General features: G+C 39.2%; 1 protein-coding gene across 8 annotated transcripts in view; it reads right to left on the bottom strand.

The window, feature by feature from the left end:
• TRIM2 (tripartite motif containing 2) overlaps positions 1-19,733 on the bottom strand; it is a 97,912-nt gene that overhangs the window by 26,630 nt on the left and 51,549 nt on the right. For 5 of the 8 annotated variants that reach the window (XM_060778826.2, XM_060778823.2, XM_060778828.2 and 2 more), the window contains exons 2-5: positions 11,653-11,834; positions 7,192-7,429; positions 1,922-2,073; positions 1,063-1,243 (exon numbers count right to left, since the gene is read on the bottom strand). In XM_060778826.2, the coding sequence (XP_060634809.1) occupies positions 1,063-1,243; positions 1,922-2,073; positions 7,192-7,429; positions 11,653-11,786 (705 nt within the window). In that variant the 5' untranslated portion in view covers positions 11,787-11,834. Of the gene's footprint in view, positions 1-1,062; positions 1,244-1,921; positions 2,074-7,191; positions 7,430-11,652; positions 11,835-16,769; positions 17,174-19,733 lie in introns of those variants that run through there. The other 3 variants (XM_060778829.2, XM_060778830.2, XM_060778824.2) reach the window with 2 other exon arrangements.

The raw sequence follows: 19,733 nt of genomic DNA, 5'->3' as shown, positions 1-19,733 counted from the left end.
AGATACCCTATATACATATATTTGCAATTGGTTTATTGTCATATCGGCCTGCCTAAATAGGAGTATAGTGTCTAGATCCAGGGAAGTCATGCTACCCCTCTATTCTGCCTTGGACGGACCACACCTTGAATCACATTGTGTCCAATTCTGGGCACCACAATTTAAGGGACATGTTGACAAGCAGGAATGTTTCCAGAGGAGGGCTACTAAAATAATCAAGGGTCTGGAGAACAAGCCTTGTGATGAGCGGCTTAAAGAGATGGGCATGTTTAACCTGAAGAAGAGAAAGTTGAGAGGAGACATGACGGCCATGTATAAACATTTGAGGGGAAGTCATAGGGAGGGGGGAGGGAGCAAGCTTGTTTTCAGGAAAGGAGATTCTACCTGAACATTAGGAAGAACTTTCTGAGTGTGAGAGCAGTTCAGCAGTGGAACTCTCTGCCCCAGAGTAGAGGCTCCTTCTTTGGAGGCTTTTAAACAGAGGGTAGATGGCCATCTGTTGGGAGTGCTTTGAATGCGATTTTCCTGCTTCTTGGCAGGGAATTGAACTGGATGGCCCATGAGGTTTCTTCCAACTCAATAATTCTATGATTCTATCAACTTCATCTAGCAGCATGAGAGCATAATGAACAGTGATGTTTACGTTAGATTTCCTGGTGTCCACTCCAATACAATATGCCTAATACAAGCAGACCATAAAAAATTACCATGAACGGTGGCAATAATTTAATTTCCAGATTTCAAAATTGTCAGTTACATGAATATTACAAGGAATCCAAAAAGGAGTTCTTTTAATGCCACTACCAATCAATGTTCCTTTCAAACAAATTTTATGGTAATGCTTCTAAAGCCAAAACTGTTAAAGTTGCCAGTTTTTGAATGATTAAAGTTAATTAGAAAATGCACAACTATATTAAGATTCGAAATTAACCTCATAGGGAACACAGACCACTTCCCAGTCAAACTCCCACCAATCTTTTAGACATTATTACCCCCTGTGGCACCAGGCACCAATTAGTTAACAACCCGTACAATTTTACTGAGAAGAGCAAAAACTCTTACTTTATGTTTAAGGCCGTAATTGACTTCCAGTTCCATAAGTAGCACACTCTTGCGAACATTTAAAGTTTTCTGGAGTTCATCAAAAGTGGAATGAATTTCATCAACGATGTTGGTCTTTTGGTTGGTCAGCTGATGTATAATTTCAGATATGAAATGAAGTGCAGTATCTATCTCTGGAAGTCTGTTGGAAAACACAGGACAGTGGGTGATGTTCTAAATATGATTCCCTATAAATCATGTGACATAGAAACATTACTTTAGAATTCACTTCCAGCTTATTTTTGGCCAAATGTAATGTGGCACAACTTACCACAAGGCCAACACTTAGACTCTGCATCCACCATAGTTTCCTATACGTTATTTACAGAATCAGTGACTATTCAATCAAAGGAACAAAAACAGAGGTGCTAAGATTGGTAATTTTTCTACATCCATACCATGTGGAAACACACAGAGCCAGAAAGCTAGGAGCACTGATATTTTCCATGCCTTCACCTCATACTGCCACCAGACATTGATAATTTCAGTATTATCTCTTTCAAAAGATCGTAAATGACTGGCATTTGATAAGCATTTTTATATTTATTTTATTGTGTCAGAAGTGACTTGAGGAACTGTAAGTCACTTCGGATGCGAGAAAATTGGCTGTCTGCAAGAATGTTGCCCAGGGAATGCAGTGGTGTTTTACTATCCTGTGGGAGGTTCCTCTTATGTTTTCAGAAGGGAAGCTGGAGCTGACAGACAGGAGCTCACTCTGTCTCGCAGATTCAAACTAGAGACCTTCAGGTCAGCAGTCCAGCTGGCACAATGAGCCACCATAGCTCCTTATTTATTTTGCAATACAGATACATTTCCATACCTTTTGTTGACAGCATCTAATTGTGCTTGAAGTGAACCCTTGTGTTGTTCAACAACATCCTTGAGAGGCACTGTGGGATGCTCCGCATGCTCTCCTTCTGTACATTCCCGGCACATGGCTGTCTCACAAGACTGACAGTAAAATTCCATCAACTGGTTACACAGAAAGAGAGAGAGAGAGATCATAAATGTTGTTAAAATTCAGTCTTTGGCCACCTCTTGTCTAGCTTCTCAATAACGTACGCAAAAAGCGTGCTTCTAACTTTGAAGTGTGATCCATAAAATCCCTATACTCTCCCAAGCCTCTTTGTTTTGCTGATGCTGCACATCCCAGAGGTTTTTTAAAAACTGAGAATATGGTTTGTTGCCAAAAATTCCACAGCAAACTGCTGAAGTGCAAAAAATTCATTGGGTGGCCAATATCATAGCCAATTTTGTTCCTTTCAGATTAGTGTTCACAGCCAATATCATATTAAATTCAAATGAAGTAATTTAAGGTTCATTTATACATAAAATATACATTTTATTTGCTTATAACGAATGCAGAGACTTCAATGAATTTCATAATGTCAAATATTACTTGATGATTTTTTTAAAAAAAATCATTTTATATCTCTAAAATCTATTTTATAGATCTATAGTTAATTTTTATGCATATCATATAAAATGTTGCCAGCACTCGCTGGATTTAAGAAGAGAAAAATTCCTAGTACTTACTTGCATATGCTGTGCATGCATAGACATTTAAATTGGCCATCATTCCTAACTATCTTTTGTTAAATAAAGCCAAAATAATATACTTTGTTTCTCCTGCGAAATATGTAGTGAACACATTAATTGTGTAGCAGTTTGTCTTACAGTCATTATAGCATGTGCAATCCATTACAAGTAATTACAAAATTGGGAGGTGCTGGCGCTTCATTTCTAAAGTGTTTCTAAAGTATACTTAGTGAAAAATTCATTACTATAACAAGAGTAACAAAATTTTGTTACTATTTCATTATAATAATTGCGCATAATTACTAAAATTGTGAGAACTTCAGGGGGTCCTTTTCCCCTCATTTTTCAAGCTATTGGAGTGAAACTTGCAACAATGATACAACACATTTACCACTGTTAGCCCACCACATTTCAGAATTTTTCACATATGCATAATACATTTTGGGGGATTTTCAAAGTCTTTATTAACAGCATTCTTTAAAAAATTACAAGAGCGATCTACTTGAATTTTATATACAATGCACAGGATAAACAGGGCATCATTCCCCAGAAGTTTCAAAAAGATTCCTCCATCTATGAATTTTTGGGGATTTTTAAAAACACTTAACCCCCCTTTAAAAAGCCACAACCACAATCACCTTAAATGTCTGTCTAACAATATGACACACAATTAACCATAGAACTTCAACTTAGGACAGAATTATAGTATTACTTACTTACTTTAGTCCTCTTTGCAGATTCAATCATTTTATTTATTATTATTGGACTGAGTCTAAACAGCTGGCTGCTGCAGCCCTCATTGGGTGCTGACCACTGCATTCTGGGAAATGTAGTTTAGGGCAGGGCCTTTTGCATTCCCTGCCACAAGGGACCTCAACTTCCCAAACTACATTTAAGATGGCTGTGTTCTAACATTAACTATGCTAGTCCCATCCACAGTGTCTCCTTATGATGATCGGGCCAAAGAAAAAGAGGGGTTGGTTTTTATGTTCTCTTGGATTTACCAAAGTTGATTAATGCTTATACTGAAAAATAAACTGACCTTAGGAGGCATCCAAATGTTACAGAATCTTAACGAAAATTATTGGTGAGTGTTTCAATTTCTAAATCTCCCCCACCTTTCCTGTATGTTTCTAATATTGATTTGTATGCATAAATTTAACGAATTTGATTTGAAATACGAATTAAAAACAAAATTATGCATATGCCTATATAGTCTTTGAAAATGATTCAATGATTTTCTATACTGTACAGAATTTACATCTAAGATTAAAAAAATAGTTATATAGGGTATAGATGTTCAAGGATTACTTATAGTATTATCCTATGTGTATCTACTCAGAAATAAGGTCCCTTTGAGTTCAATTGGGCTTACATTCAATTGGGTAAATGTTGAAATACAGATTTTGGCTAAAATCTTGTAAAACCTATCTTGCGTAAATCTTCATGGAGCTTACTTCTGAGTAGATATGCACAGAATTGCTCTATTTATTTACAACATTTGCTTTTATTTAATGAAAAGCACATTCAGTTCTGGTACTCATAATTAATACCAGGGCTCTGATTTTTTTGTTAATGTCAAGTTGATAGATTTGGGGATTTTAATTTTTTTTAAAAACACACACATACAGAACAAAACACTGAGGTATATCCTAGCAGCTTGAAGTCTACCCACCACTCTCCTACACAACTTAGGCTACTGGAAATGCCACAGGTATACTTCCCACTATTCAGCTTTATATAAAACTCTCATTTCTTGTGTTTGAGGATTTTGTGCCACTTTGCAAACGCCTAAACTAAAGCATTAGTGACTCATTCAGGAATAACAGCAGAACGGCACTGGGTTTTACATATAATGAGGCCCATGTTTTTAGCACTTACAGGATTTAAGAAGAGGAAATGTGTGCTGCTTAAACTGACATTTACAAGTTTACTAGAGGGAGAACACTGGTTATTTATGAAATCTGGACAGTGTACATTAAAAGGGATTGCATAGAAAGAGTCAGCAAGCTACAAAAACTGATTAATAAGAAGCTTTTCATCTGACAGAGGATGCAATATTTTTTTCTGGAATAACACTGTGCATATGTCAAGGCTACAACCTTAACTAAAGAGGCTTTAAAGACCTCACTAAAGACAAGTTTAACATGATGTTTCCCATTGAGAATTTTCTTTAACACACACACACATAGCTGTCAGATAATGTGCCACAGATTCTTTGTTCAAGGCCTCTCTCTGATTCTTGCTCAAGATAGAATATCTATTTCAGTGGTTCCCAACTTGTGGTCCATGGACTACCAGTGGTCCCCAAGAACTAAAATGTGGCCCACGGCCTCATTGTTACTACACCGCTGAAATCAGAAAGACTGGGCTCGTGAAACCCTCTTATAGTGCCGAGGCAACAGGTATGTTGGGAGGGGAGAGGCTGATTACCCATGAAAGGCGCAACAACAAGCCTCCCAACTACTGTTTCTCCTCCTCCTCCCTCTCTCTCTCTGAGTGGAGCCATTCCATGTGGCACATGGAAACAGGGGGCACCTTAGTGTCGTTGTTTTTGGGACTGTTCCTGGTTATTTGGGGTGCTGATTGAGAAATTTTCATTGGATAGACCACATCAGCTCTAGATTATTAAATATGGTTTTCTGTGGGGAGCAGATGGTGACTACTGGATGGCATATGTTCTGTATCAGAAATGAGAGTTGATGTGGTCAATCCAATGCAATTTTATGAATCAGCACCCCAAATAACCAAACTGAATCTAAAGTTGACCAAAAATTGATTCGTAACTTTTTTGGTAGTAATATTGGAAAGTGGTCCCTGGTCAATGTGGTCCCTGATCAAAGTGGTCCCTGGTCAAAAAAAGGTTGGGAACCACTGATCTATTTGGATTAGGTTTAGTGGATTTATAATATTTCAGAGAGAAAGATGTTCATTTTGAAGGTCCTGAAACACAATTTGGACAACCCTTCAAAATAAAAGACCGCTCTGTAAAAAGGGGGAAAAACCCCAATTCAATTGAAAGGAGATTGTCAGCAAACTGTCTAGATCATGTTCTCAAAATGAAGAAGCCGTTGACAAAATCAACAAAAGCAGATTTTAAGAATAAACATTAATGAAGGTAAAATCTGATTTATTATTTATTCAGATCATATGCAGAAGATAAACCTCTGCTCAATGTGTTTACAATAAATGCTGTGGCGAGAGTGTTGGCTTACAATACTCAATGATTTTAAAGACGTGTTAAGTGTTGCATAAACGGAAGCAATCCGTTCCAATGAGTGAAAGAGCATAAGGAACTTGTTACAGGGGGCAGTGCAGAGCACTGTGCACTACATCTAGAGGCAAAATAATCATATGAAATAGGACTTTTGGGAAGATACCCAGGCAATTCCAACAGTAAGAAGAAATCAGAAAATGTGCTTTCAATATGGGTCTAGTCATTCCCTGACACTATAGAACTTTTCCGTTTCATGTTGGCCACAAGATGTATTACTTTATTGTGACTTAGAATTTTTGCATGCCAAATATACGATTTTATATTTTAAAAAGCTTCTTAATTATGTCAGGCAATCATTCTAATCTTCATATTACTCTGATTCTTCCTGAATCCAAGATAGTTCTCACTGATGTATTGAACAACAAAGCCAACCTGCCAGCTCAAGTGGATAACGCAATAACTCAGACCATATGCTCCATTTATTCCCAAGGCCCTTTGTTAGCATATGTGTTTTATCCAGATTTTTTGCCCCTAGTTGTCATAATTGGAGAACAATGTAATTGAGACCTGTTTCATCCAAACAGGGTTTATACCATAGTCTCTAATCTGTTGTCTGAAAGGAACATTATCACAGATCAAACAAACTTCACACAATCTGCTGTGAAAAGAGCTGTTTCCATTTGCAGATATATATATTTTTGGAAATCTGATTCCTCTATCTGGAGATGTTTTGCTTTGCAGACACCTTCTGCACTACACCTGCTCCCTCCCTCAAACACATTACATAACAATCTGCATTGCTAAGACTAATGATAGGAATGGACTCCCAACTGTGGCAGGAAGAGAAAGTAATGGTTTGCCTTCTTTCACTGAACTTAATCATGCATAGATAGGGCAGAAAAGAGCAAAAGAGACATTACTCTTTCAGATCATGATCATTTGTTTTCTCTGAAACAAAATGATTTCATTTACCTTACTAAACTCTAGAACATTAGTATTTTAGCTTAGTAACAGTGAAGACACATTACTCATCATCTCAATTAATTCCATATTCTTCGGTGCAAAATGAAAATACAACCAAAGGATGCAAAACTATGCTCACAAAGAGTTAATCTAATAATGCACACAAATTTGTCTAAATATACTCTGTTCCACATAGTTTACACAGTCAAAGATTGAAACAAAAGCATAAAATATATCAGGCAAATGATAATATGCTTACAGGAGTACACATCTTTAATCCAGTGGTCCCCAATTTTAATCCTAGAATCTACCTGAACCCATATAACCTACTATTTTCAATAATCCATTTTATAAGAAGCTACTCCACTTACATTTCCTTCATGATTCGGGCAGGAAAGTGGTTTCCCTGCAGCAACAGCTGTGACCGTCTCCAAGATGGAAGACTCCTCAATGCTATTTTCTGGAGTTCGCTGCAGGACATCCATCAGGTTGGTAATGAAGAAATTGTTCTGAAGTGCAGAAACCCCTTTCTCTGGCAGAATAGATGTCTGGCGGCACACTGGGCAAGAAAGGGTTAAGCTGTGGGCTGGAATGTAATTCTGTAGGCACCTAATGAGAAGGGTAAAAAGATAAGCAGATATCAGAACAGAAGAGAAATCTCCTACAACATTATTTATTCATAGGAGAAAAAGGGAAGAATCCATTAGCACTCTTGGCCATATTCACATTTTGCAAACTCACAGTAGAGCGGAGAACACCGTATTGCCAATCCATTCAAACATTTACATTCTGCAAGAAGCATCCTCCAGCAATCATGCAAAATATAATAGTAACAAAACAATGAGATAGATAAGGTTCCCCTCACCCCGTTTTTTCCTCTAATTCCTTTTGGTGCATGAAATGCCTTTCGAAAAACTTACAATCATGAGAAACAAATACCGTAGTGTACATTATAGACCACAATGACATAGGTGAACATTTGAAACCTACTGCCTCATACTAAGCCAGACGATTGGTTCATCTAGTCTAGCTTTGTCTATTTTACAGTCAAGGGTTTCAGGTAGTGGTAGCTCATGGTTTCCATCTCAATGGGGTGACAAAGGCTTTAAGGTAGTATCGTAAAGAAACTCTCCAAGGTGCTGAACCCAATATAGGCCCAGCAATCAAGATACAGTAGGTGCAGTTTGATCAATAGTTCCTTTAACGCTAGAAAAAGCGTGGAATGGATTCCCTGTACAGTTGTCATGGGAAGCACCAACTGGTTTCATCAATTTTCTTTTAATTGTCAAGAACACAAATTAAACCCATATGTCAAATCATGTGCTCTACTACACCATTAATCAAGTCAGAATGGAGCATGAGAAAAGTTCTGGTGCTTATTCAAATACAACCCTTTGGTTCCGGCTTATATCTGTAGCAGTTCTGTCATCATCAGATAAATTAGCAGCTCATCATTTCTTGATAGGTCAGTTCATACTCCCTTCATGTGCATTAAAATTACAACCAACATACTGTTTCTAACAATATTCATACACCTACAAAGCTTGAAAAATTAGTGTAATCTCTAACAGAGTGCAAAGCATTATTATTCATGCATTTGACATTACTTCCTAGTGCTTTTTAGCCAGTCATGGCTCATGAGCAGCTGATACAGCTGACTTGTTGGAAGACTATTACAAGGTCCACGATGAAGATCCATTTAATGAGCAAACTCTTCAGGCAGCACAGAGTTTTTTATCCTCCGTATTTGAAGCCAAGAATGACAGTGGATAAAGTTGATAACAGAAGTCAATATGGGCAAGAGCAGTCAGAAGGCATGGAGGCTGTTAAGACAGCTGAGCAATGATCCATCACAAACTAATACCCATGTCAACATAAAGGCAGACCAGATAGCACATCAACTTCTGAGGAATAGGAAACCCAACCTTGCCACCAAACTAGGAAAGAAACCAATAGTCAGACAGTCAGAAAATGAGAACAACAACCTTCATGAACCTTTTACATCTACCAAATTGTAGACAACTCTCAATAAATGTAAAAATGGCAAAGCAGCTGGCCTGGATGATCTACGGATGGAACAAATTAAGAACTTTGGCCCAAAAGCAAGGTGCTGGCTGCTGAAGCATTACATCCTGTCAGATCCCTAAAACTGAGAGGAAAGCAAGAGTCATAGCCATTTTGAAACCAGGCAAAGACTGCTATACATTGCACCATGTTATAATAGTGGATGTGGCTCTTAATGAGATATGCTGCATTATCACAGGATGTCTACACCCACATCACTGGAGAAATTATACTGTTTAGCTGGTACTGCACCACCTGATATTCATTGGGAAGTAGCAGCTAATAATGAAAGGACCAAGGCAGTTGTATCCCTGGCCCATCCTCTCTTTTGATATCAGCCAGCGTGCCAATGGCTTAAATCAAGAAACAGCTTCCTAAGATCGAGAGATGTACTAGCAGGAACATCTCAGCAAGCGTGAATCCAAAAGTGGCAGGTTAAAACCCAGCACCTTAATCAGTGGCCGAGACTGGATGAGAAACTCCCTCCTGGGCACATAGAATATTGAATGACCTGGAAAACGCTGAACAGGTTGCTCTCTGGCACCACAAGATACTGAGCTAACCTTAAGAAATGGGGCTGCAAAGTGGAGTCCACAACATGTGAGTGTCGAGAAGAGCAAACCAGAGTTCACCTACTAAAATGCAACCTGAGCCCTGCCACATGCACAATGGAGAACCTTCCCACAACAACACCAGAGGCACTCCAAGTAGCCAACTTCTGATCAAAAGACATTTAGCATAATGTCAAGTTTTTAAACTTTGTTTGCTTTTTGAAATGCATTTTATAATTTCACTTCTGACACAATAAATAAATAATCTGACAACACATATGGGCCCAACTTTTGTTTCCAGTTTCCAAGTAATTCTGCCTGTGGTGAATCAACTGGGTGTATTTGTTTAGACCTGACCTGGATGTTAGTCACCGCTACACATGTTGAGCATTTCCATTGGCATGTCAAAAGTTGAAGTCAGACTAAACTCAGCTAATAGCTTCAAATACATATGGCTCCTTCAGGCGGAGATGGCTTCTAAAATTCTAAAGGGATGATGAGGGGAAGACACTGAATTTAAAAGCAAAAATACAGTGTGTTGCACTTTGGCATTCAATTTAAAATTCAGAGAAAAGGGTGGCAAGAGAAAAAGAGAAAGTGCCTTAAAAGGGAAAAAAACACAGCACTTTTACAAGCAATGTAAAAAAAGAGCCCATAGCAACAATGAGACACAGCAGATGAAGCATTCCTCAAAAAATAATTTAAAAAAGAACACCAGAAGAAGGCAACAGGATATAAACAGTGGAAAGATCATTTGCAATTTTGTGTAGCAATGCAGTTCTTATTTTTTGGGATGACTTTTATGTAATGTTCCTGGCCTGCACAGAAATGCAGTACAAAAAAAAGGGACTTGCTCATTGTTTGCATACTTTATACCTGTTCCGGGTAAAAACTGGCAAAAGAACATAATATTTGCAGATAATTATGACAATGTTGAACAGACCAACCATTTCTCTGACACCAAATCTTGTATTTACTATTGTGCAGAATTACAGAGATTCATTTTGCTGGCATTGGGTGCAGCACAGCGTATACAAAGCACTGGACTCATCTTCTGTATCCCTGGATGCTCTCACTCTGACATATGTTCTTTCACTTTTTCAAGTTCAGCAGGAAAGAGTTTAAATAGGCTTTAATGAAAGTGGCAACTTTGCATGATCTGGAAGTCACCCTGATAATGCAGGTTTCTTTGTCATGTGCTATATAAATACTATGTTTGGACTAAAATTCCAGCCTAAGTCCCCATGGGGAGGTAGAGCGGGACATAAATAAATTATTATTATTATTATTATTATTATTATTATTATTATTAAAACACAGCAAGATTAGTACATAGCAAACAAGATCACTATGCTGGCTGTTGTATTGGATCACACGTCGGACACTTCCCAAGTGTCTAGGACTATGTGATGTATCGGCGAATAATGTGTGCAGATCCCAGTAGGGTGGCCTTTTGCAGCTGACAGATGGTAATTTTGTCAGTGCCGATTGTGTTTAAGTGCAGGCCAAGGTCTTTAGGCACTTAACCCAGTGTGCTGATCACCACTGAGACCACCTTGACTGGCTTGTGCCAGATATTACTGTTGTTGTTGTTCTCAGACTCTCCCCACCCATCATCATGATCCATGTAGATCCAAGTTGTAGCTTTTGTAGTCCAAGGAAGATCACTTCACTATTCTCAGGTTGTATGTATACTTCTAGATGAAGCATTGAAAAGTTGAAGCTTAAGTGTGCAAGGGATAATGGTTGTCCCATGTCCAAGTTAGTTGAGAACCAAATACTACTCATTCTCATAGAAGTTGTTTCCCAGCTAAAACATGCTTCAATTTGCAGCTTAAATTCAGTTCAATGGGGTTGCCAAAAATTATTGTGCCTTATCCTATGTGAATGTACTGATAAGCAAAGGTCATTTTTTTAGGGAGTCGGTCACAACGAAAAGAAAGTTTACTGAAACAGAACTGTCAAATCCCAGATTTCTTTTGCAGTTTTCTCAATGAATCTCATTTTTTCTTTTAAGTTAAAGTAATGCAAAGGTATTTTATCCATTGATCCAGTAAACAGTCCCATTTATTATTCATTAATTCATATTTTCATGTTTCAATTGGATGAAGGCTCATTATTAATCAAACATAACAGCAGCTATCTGAAAACAGATAATTATGAATTTCAAACAAACCTATCATAGGTAAGGGTCAGAGGAATGGAAACAATTCTTACCTCTCACAGAAAGTGTGCAGACAGGGGAGTACCTTGGGGTTCTTGTAGCGGTCCAGGCATATGCTGCAGATCAGAAACTGTTTGTCAATCTGACGCACCACAGGACTTGGGATGTTGGAGCCTTCACTGGCCATCCTAGACCACTGACATGTGGGTCCTGTTCCTTTTTACCCTGCACGCTGCTGAAAGATTTTAAAGAAACAACCACAATCTTTAGAAATGAATAAAATACATTTCTGTTAACAATAAACCTCAAAGCTGGATGCCTCAAGGCCATCTGGGCTGAGGCTGGGGAAGCTGGAGCTCAACATCACCAGGAATACCAAAGACATCTTACCATTTCTATAAATTTTGGTTTATCAAAGTCTAGTAGGATGGTGAACATTGCCTTATTTTATATTCAATAATTCATTATACATATTCATATTGCATAAAAAAACACTGTCACGAAGCTTCTAGACATATTTCCATCTGGGAAGTCATTGAGTTGAAAGCTGCTTAGCTAGGAGTAAAAAAAAGCCTATCAAAATACTCTGCTTACATAACAAGCAGACAGATGTTCATTTATGGTGCTCAAAAATGCTATCCGGCTCTTGATATGCAAACTCTTGCTCCCTGGATAGGTTTTTTGATTGGGAGAAGACAGGAAATGACAACCTATACATCAAAGTCTGTCAACTCTCTACCAAGAGACTTGTAGCCCCTTGTGACATCCTGAAGAATATGCCTAGTAGTGTCATTGATTTCCATGTAGACCAAAAGGAAGGGGTAAGGTCAGTGGGCTTGACAAGTATTATCAATCTCTATTACATCACACTTTTTTGCCCCAGAGAGACAGTACACCTCTTGAGAGGATACTCCACCACAGACATCAGAAGAACTGCAAGGCCAAGAACAAGCCATGAGAGTAAAGATAAAGATCCACCCAGAGGAACAGTGTTCTTACCATATATCAAGGGAACCACTGACCACATAGGGAAGCTGATGAGGAAACACAATCTACAGACTCACTAAGAAAATCCAACAATGCTATGTTCAGCAAGGGGCAAGAGGGATCTTCTCATTTCTGCAGGAGTCTACCGTATACCATGCAGCTGTGGACAAGTCTACATAGGGACTACCAAATGCAGCACCCAAACACAAATCAAGTAACATGAAAGGCATTGCAGACTACATCAACCAGAGAAGTCAGCCATAGCAGAGCACCTGATGAACCAACCTGGGCACAGCATATTATTTGAGAACACAGAAATGCTGGACCACTCTAACAACCACTATGTCAGGCTACACAGAGAAGCCATTGAAATCCACAATCATGCGGACAATTTCAACAGAAAGAAGAAAATGATGAAAATGCACAAAATCTGGCTAGCAGTATTAAAAAATCTCTAAAGTCAGGACAGTAAATAAAGAGCAATACTCAAAAAGCAGGGGAATTCCAGGCAAGAATCAATCAGGGCCTCCCAACAAAGGATTCCTCAAGGCAGCAACCAGTCAGGCCTTGAAGCTGCAAGGCCATTAATTGCTAATCAAGGTGGCCAATTGCAACATTCACACTTGCCTCAAGCAGACAAGGGTTCTTTCTCCCACCCTGGACATTCCACAGATATATAAACCTCACTTGCCTAGTTTCCAACAGACCCCACAACTTCTGAGGATGCCTGCCACAGATGTGGGCAAAACGTCAGGAGAGAATGCTTCTGGAACATGGCCATACAGCCTAGAAAACTCACATCAACCCAATGATCTAATAGTACTAATTTTGGTTTTCAGGGTTACAGACTATATAATATTCAGCATCCTAAATCAAACCCAGATTGTATTCAAAGGGGAAATAGGCAGCTGACCAGCTCTTTCTAGTTTGCTAGGCTTCATGAACCATGGAACTCATAGGTTTCCATGTTGCTTAGTTTTCAGTATGCAGCTCTTCGTTATACAGTATATGCTTTCTTAAAACCAAACTAAGCTCAGTTTATGAGACTTGTATTCAAATAGCTTTGAGGCATATATATTTATACTAGAAAATGTACTACTGCACATATAATAAAGAGAAACATGTCAAAGAGATTCTGAACTCTGGGAAATTGACTTTTGATAAGCAGATGTATTGTTTTCACATATCAGTACTAACTGACCATTTAAAGACCTGAAAGGCCTATATTACATTATTTCCTTGAAAATTTAGGGCAGAGTTCACAATTTGCATCCTTCTGGATTCCATTCCATTCCATATCACTCCCACAACTGTGTAAATATACTTCATATCTTAGCATTTATCATATCTCTACATCATACAACGAAGTGGGTTTATATTCATGAAAGCTCATGCAAAAATAAAACCCAGTTAGTCTTAAAGGTGCTATCACATTTCTTTTTATTTTCTCTTTCTACTTCATCACACTAGAGAAAAAACCCACAGAACATCCAGTTTCCTGCAGAATTCTGGGGTTTGTAGTTTAGTGAGGCTGTTAACGGCTCCTCCCTAAACTACCCCCAAGAATTCTGGAGGAGGCAGAAACTGGATTTTAAGTGGATTTTTTCCTCTATCATGATGAAGTGATTTGTTTCATCTTCCTTTTTATGCTGCAAGAAACTAACACACCTACTTCTTTGAAAACAATCCAAATAAATTTGGTGAAGATTGCAAGAAAACTAAGTTCTCGAGTCTACTCAAAAGGCAGCATTCATAAAATTTTCTCAATCACATTTGAAGGAACATGCAATGGTCTATGTATGATGCGCTTCCCTTTTATGTTTAGCTTTATAGCAGTGGTTCTCAACCTGTGGCTCGCAGCCTAGCATAGCAGTGGGCTGCGAGAACTAAAATCCAGTTCATGAATCTCGTTCCTCTTTATTTATTTTATTTTATTTCCACTCCTTTCCACAGAGTTAACCAGCCCCGCCCCTTGTAGTACTAATGTTTGAAAGTGGTCCCTGGTCAAAGTGGGCCTTGGTCCAAGTGGACCTTGCTCAAAAAAAGGTTGGGAACCACTGCTTTTTAGGTTGCTTTCTGGACTAATCAAAACATTGTTTGCTTTTTAATACAGCTGTACAATTTATGTAAGCCCTTGCGTGGAGGTTTGACCAAATCCATTATTATTATTTATTATTATTTACAGCATTTATATTCTGCCCTTCTCAATCCACAGGGGACTCAGGGCGGATCACATATATGTGCAAACATTCAATGACATAGACACACAACATATATAGACAGACACACAGAGGCTATTTAACTTTCTAGCTTCATGAGGGTGTTTTTGAATTCCAGCCACTGGGGGGGGGGGAGGGGCTGTCGCTTCACTGTCCACTTGTGACACTGATGGAGTACTTCCTCATTCTTTTGCATGCTGCTGGAAATTTTTATGATGTCATAAATTAGTTAATTTAGCCTCCCTGCATAAGCGGTACCTAAATTTCCTACTTGACAGATGTAACTGTCTTTCGGGCTGCAAAGGTCGACAGCAAGCTAGACAAATGATTGGGTGCTTACTCCAACCTAGGATGGCTTCGAACTCATGACTTTTTGGTCAGTAGTGTGCCACAACCCAGTCCAATCCTCACAACTTCTGAGGATGCTTGCCATAGATGCAGGCGAAAAATCAGGAGAGAATGCTCTAGAACATGGCCATATAGCCCGGAAAACCTACAACAACCCAGTGATTCCAACCATGAAAGCCTTCAACAATAACAATCCATGTAGTTCGCTACCATGTGAATTCATTCCTCTCAAGAAATTCTATTGTACTACTATATTGGATCCTCAATGAAAGTTTTATTTCATTGAATCACTTGGAAAGTACATATATAATTTAATGAGTCATCAAGACATAGTAAATCCAAAAAAGGACAATGGACTAAGGAAAGGTTAAACCAAGCAGGCAAAAATTTCAATTCAAACCTGTATGGAAGCTACTATCTCACAGCAGGGAAGCCAATTCCTTAAACTCATTTTTAAGAATGGTCAGGAAGGGTGACACAGATACAATTTGGATGAATAAATATACTCCGAACTGTATATACAGTTGCCTCCAGGCAAATCCACTTAGTAAAACTAAGGGCTTTTTAATATCTAGGAGCCTTTGATGGGAGATCAATACTTGGATTAGAAAGCCCTCCAGAAAATGACATCATCTTGATTCTTTCTAGGGTGCTTTATGTATAAAGCTACAGAAAAACATTAATAGATTTAAAAATAATAATCAATATGGATGTTATGATGAGAAAAATAAATGCACTGTGGGTCTATTCATGTAACACACACAGAAATCCCCTTAAACCATGAGGAGATGTATATCCATAAATAAAGAAATCTCTAGTGTGTGCAGCCACACCCATCTGAACTGAACTCATAAAGGAGGGCATGAAGAAGTCTTCTACACAATGGTAGCAGTCAATTTTATCAATGCTTCTACAGAATGGACCCAAAAGTATAAATATGATTGATGGTGGCTTGTTCAAATGTATAAGGTTTTGAAATAAAGGGTGTGCTCCACCCAAGCAGAGCTATGATTTGACTCCAAAAAGACCAGACTGAACATCCTTCCACTTATCAATGATTCACAGAAGCTTGAGGGTCTAACGCATGCATTATGAATGAATTGGTTTCCAGGAGCAACGTTTGCAGTGCCTCAAATCTATAGACAAGGATGGGGACTCCTGCTATAGAAATGTGGCTCCAAAATGGAAATTTTGAAGCCGTAAAAATCGGTAGAATTCCACAAGCACAGCAGTCTGGAGAAACAGCCCTTGCCGTTGAAAAGAGGCTAGGACCAAAATCCTTTTTTTGCCAGAATCAGCACTAATCCATTTCCAAAAATACACAAGCAAATAATTTATTTAGAAATCAATTAGGGAAAGCTCTCCATCTCCCTCCTTGTTCATACACACAGAGAGCACAAAAGGGTTTTTTGCAAAAACATCTGCACTTTCCCATATTATTTTAGCCAGCTTGGTTCCCTTATTGTTCAAAGCACTTACCTAACCCCAATGCATACAGCATTATTAATCAAATAAGAAAACACAGCGGGGAGCTGCGACAGGAGCAAAAAGACATTCCCCCCTACCAGCTACCAGACAGACGCAACACTGAACAAACACAAACGTTCAAGACGTACCCATCTTCCTGGAAAAGAGCTTTAATCAACGCAGCGGCAAGTAAAAAAAATCCTTTCCAGGACAGAGTCACGTCCCGCAGGAGCCAACCATAATGACAGTATATGACAGCAAGACTGAAAAAGCCTCGTATGTGAAACTGCAAGAGGAGAGCCACTGCTGCACAGTTGCTAGGACAGATCTAGCATGTCCCTGGCTCTAGGTAACAATGCTCTTACTCCATGCAGAGAATCATGGAAGCAATGGAAGGAGGCCCAGGCAAGCTGTCATTCATTCCTACACACGCACACCCTCCAGGTCACTGACAAGTGGGAGACCACTGAAAGGATTCCAGCCAATCAATGGGTATTGAGTACATCTTTTTGACTCAACCCTGTGCTGAAAAGACTGCAGCAAAGCGTGCAAGGGATTGTGGGATAGGGATGCAGCAGAGAGCTGCAATGAGATTTGCTGGGTGGATTTCTTTCCCTTCCCCTTTCCTAGCCAGCAATCAGCTGTTTCAAGGCAGAGTGATGCCTCGCTGAATTTCACCACTGGAATGTTTTTATAGGATTAGCAAGCAGCCTGCTCTGATGCCAGAAGACACATGTAAGTATGGATTCAATACTAGCGGTCTGATTACACATGCATTTACCTGAAAGGAGGTAGTTTGGAAAAGTCACATTTCTTTTTGGACTATCAACATTTCCAAAGCACCATGGGCTCTGGCTATAATGGATAAGGATGCTCAGAACTGCAGTCCAAAATAGAAACTTTTCCAACTCAGGAATCGACTCTAACAGAACTTGTTAAAGGAAAATGGGAGCAGAAAAAACTCTACGTGTCATCTCCAAGGGAACATTTATACTGTGAAATTAATGCATTTTGACACCACTTTAATTCACATGGCTCAATGCTGTGGATTTATACAAATTGTAGTTTTACCAGGACCTTAGCCTTCTCTGTCAAAGAGTGCCGGTGCCTCACCAAACTAGCATTGAAACATGGCAATTAAAGTGGTGTCGAGCTGCACTAATTCTACAGTGTAGATCAGGGGTCCTCAAACTTTTTAAACAGAGGGCCAGGTCACAATCCCTCAAACTGTTGGAGGGCCGGATTATAATTTGAAAAAAGCATGAATGAATTCCTATGCACACTGCACATATCTTATTTGTAGTGCAAAAAAATCACTTTAAAACAATACAAAATGAAGAACAATTTTAACAAATATAAATTTATTAGTATTTAATGGGAAGTGTGGGCCTGCTTTTGGCTGATGAGATAGGATTGTTGTTGTGGTTGTGTGCTTTCCAGTAGTTTCAGACAGGTTGATCCTGAGCGAGGGCCGGGTAAATGACCTTGGAGGGCCTCATCCGGCCCTTGGGCCTTAGTTTGAGGACCCCGGTGTAGATCATGCATGGGCAAACTTTTTTGCCTTGGGGCCACATTGTGGTCCTGGCTGAGAGGGCCAGGCCAGGCCAGGCGGGAAGGCAGCCAGGCAAGTGGGGTGGGCCTGGGAGGGGGTGGGGCCAGGAGGGGCGGAGCAGGGTCTGGCTCATCCTCAGGTTGTCCTACTGGCAACTCGCCCCATTCTTATGCTGGGAGAAAAACAAGACATGCGGCAACTGCCCAGATCCTCCTCCCACGATCTTTGGGCTTTCCTCTCAACATTATGTGGGAGGAGGGCAAGACAGGCAATAACTGAGAGAACTTAGCTACTACATGCTTCCTCTCAGCAAAAGGACGAAGCCATTCACACTATCCTCATTCCAGACATGCTGTGGCTGAGAGAACTCCAGAGGGCTCTCATCTGTTGCATGCCTTCCTTCCCCTTCCTTTCTGCATAAGGATACGCAGGTTACTGTATCTTTATGCCAAGAGGACAGGGAAATAGAGGAGGGCCTGAGATAAGCACCTAGGGGGCTGCTTCCGGTCCCTGGGCCTTAGTCTGCCCATGCTTGGTGTAGATGCACCTGAAGTTATTCATATTTTAATAATGAATACTCTGTCATGTCCTCCCATATTGATGTGCTATACAGGAAAATAAAAAAGCTCACCAGTCCTTGCAAATCTACCCAGACATGCAATAAATGGAGGGGTTTTGCGGGGGGGGGGGGGGGGCAGAGACAATCTCCTTCATTCCCCAAATTTCTAGCATTGAGACAGTGAAAAATAATTTACACCTTGAATTCTTTACATTTGCTGTGTTTGCATTCTCCTAAGAATTCTGCCTGCCTCCTTTTCTTTGGGAGCCTAAACTGTATTTCTAAACACTTAACTTACATTTTAAGTTACTACAATGCTAGAAGTTTGGGGGCTGAAGGAAAATTTCATAGAGGAGGACACAAAATTTCAATTTGGGGATTAACATTCTCACCCCTGCCCTCCACCATCATCTGGCCCTGAAATCAACTAATGTTCAATCGTTTTTGGAGTCTATGTGGAAACATGGAAGACTTAAAGCTGTTCCGTTTTATGAGAGATGTTAAGACATGGCTTTTGATACATCCCAGAACCTCAAATTTAAGTAGACTAATTTGAATATTATACAGCATATGGATTTTGTTATTAATTAAACAATGCATATGCCTTGACCCTACATTTACCTTTCCTCTTCTTATCTCCTCAGTCATCCTATAAGAGACATGCTTATTCTGATTCTGAGAAAAATTTTATATGGACACGTTGGGCTTGGTCAAGTGGGAAGAACTGAAGGAGTACAAGAACTCTAATAGTGGCCACAGAATAAGACGATGCAGTAAAAAGTTTCTGGCCTTTGTTGTATTGAAGACTTGTTAAAATCTATGGTCATCAATTTTATTCTGATTACATATTTCAAGTGGACCTTCACATTATTGCTAGCCAATTGACTGAACTTTTTTTATATAAAGGTTATTGATTGTATTATCATAGTTTCCATAGATTTATTTATTATACAAAAAAAGTAAAGGTTTCCCATGACATTAAGTCTAGTTGTGTCCAACTCT

The sequence above is a fragment of the Anolis sagrei genome, chromosome 5 (genome assembly GCF_037176765.1).
Source record: "Anolis sagrei isolate rAnoSag1 chromosome 5, rAnoSag1.mat, whole genome shotgun sequence".
NCBI classification, from domain to species: domain Eukaryota; kingdom Metazoa; phylum Chordata; class Lepidosauria; order Squamata; family Dactyloidae; genus Anolis; species Anolis sagrei.
The sequence above is the reverse complement of the archived record's forward strand: the minus strand, read 5'-3'. Positions and strand labels throughout refer to the sequence as shown.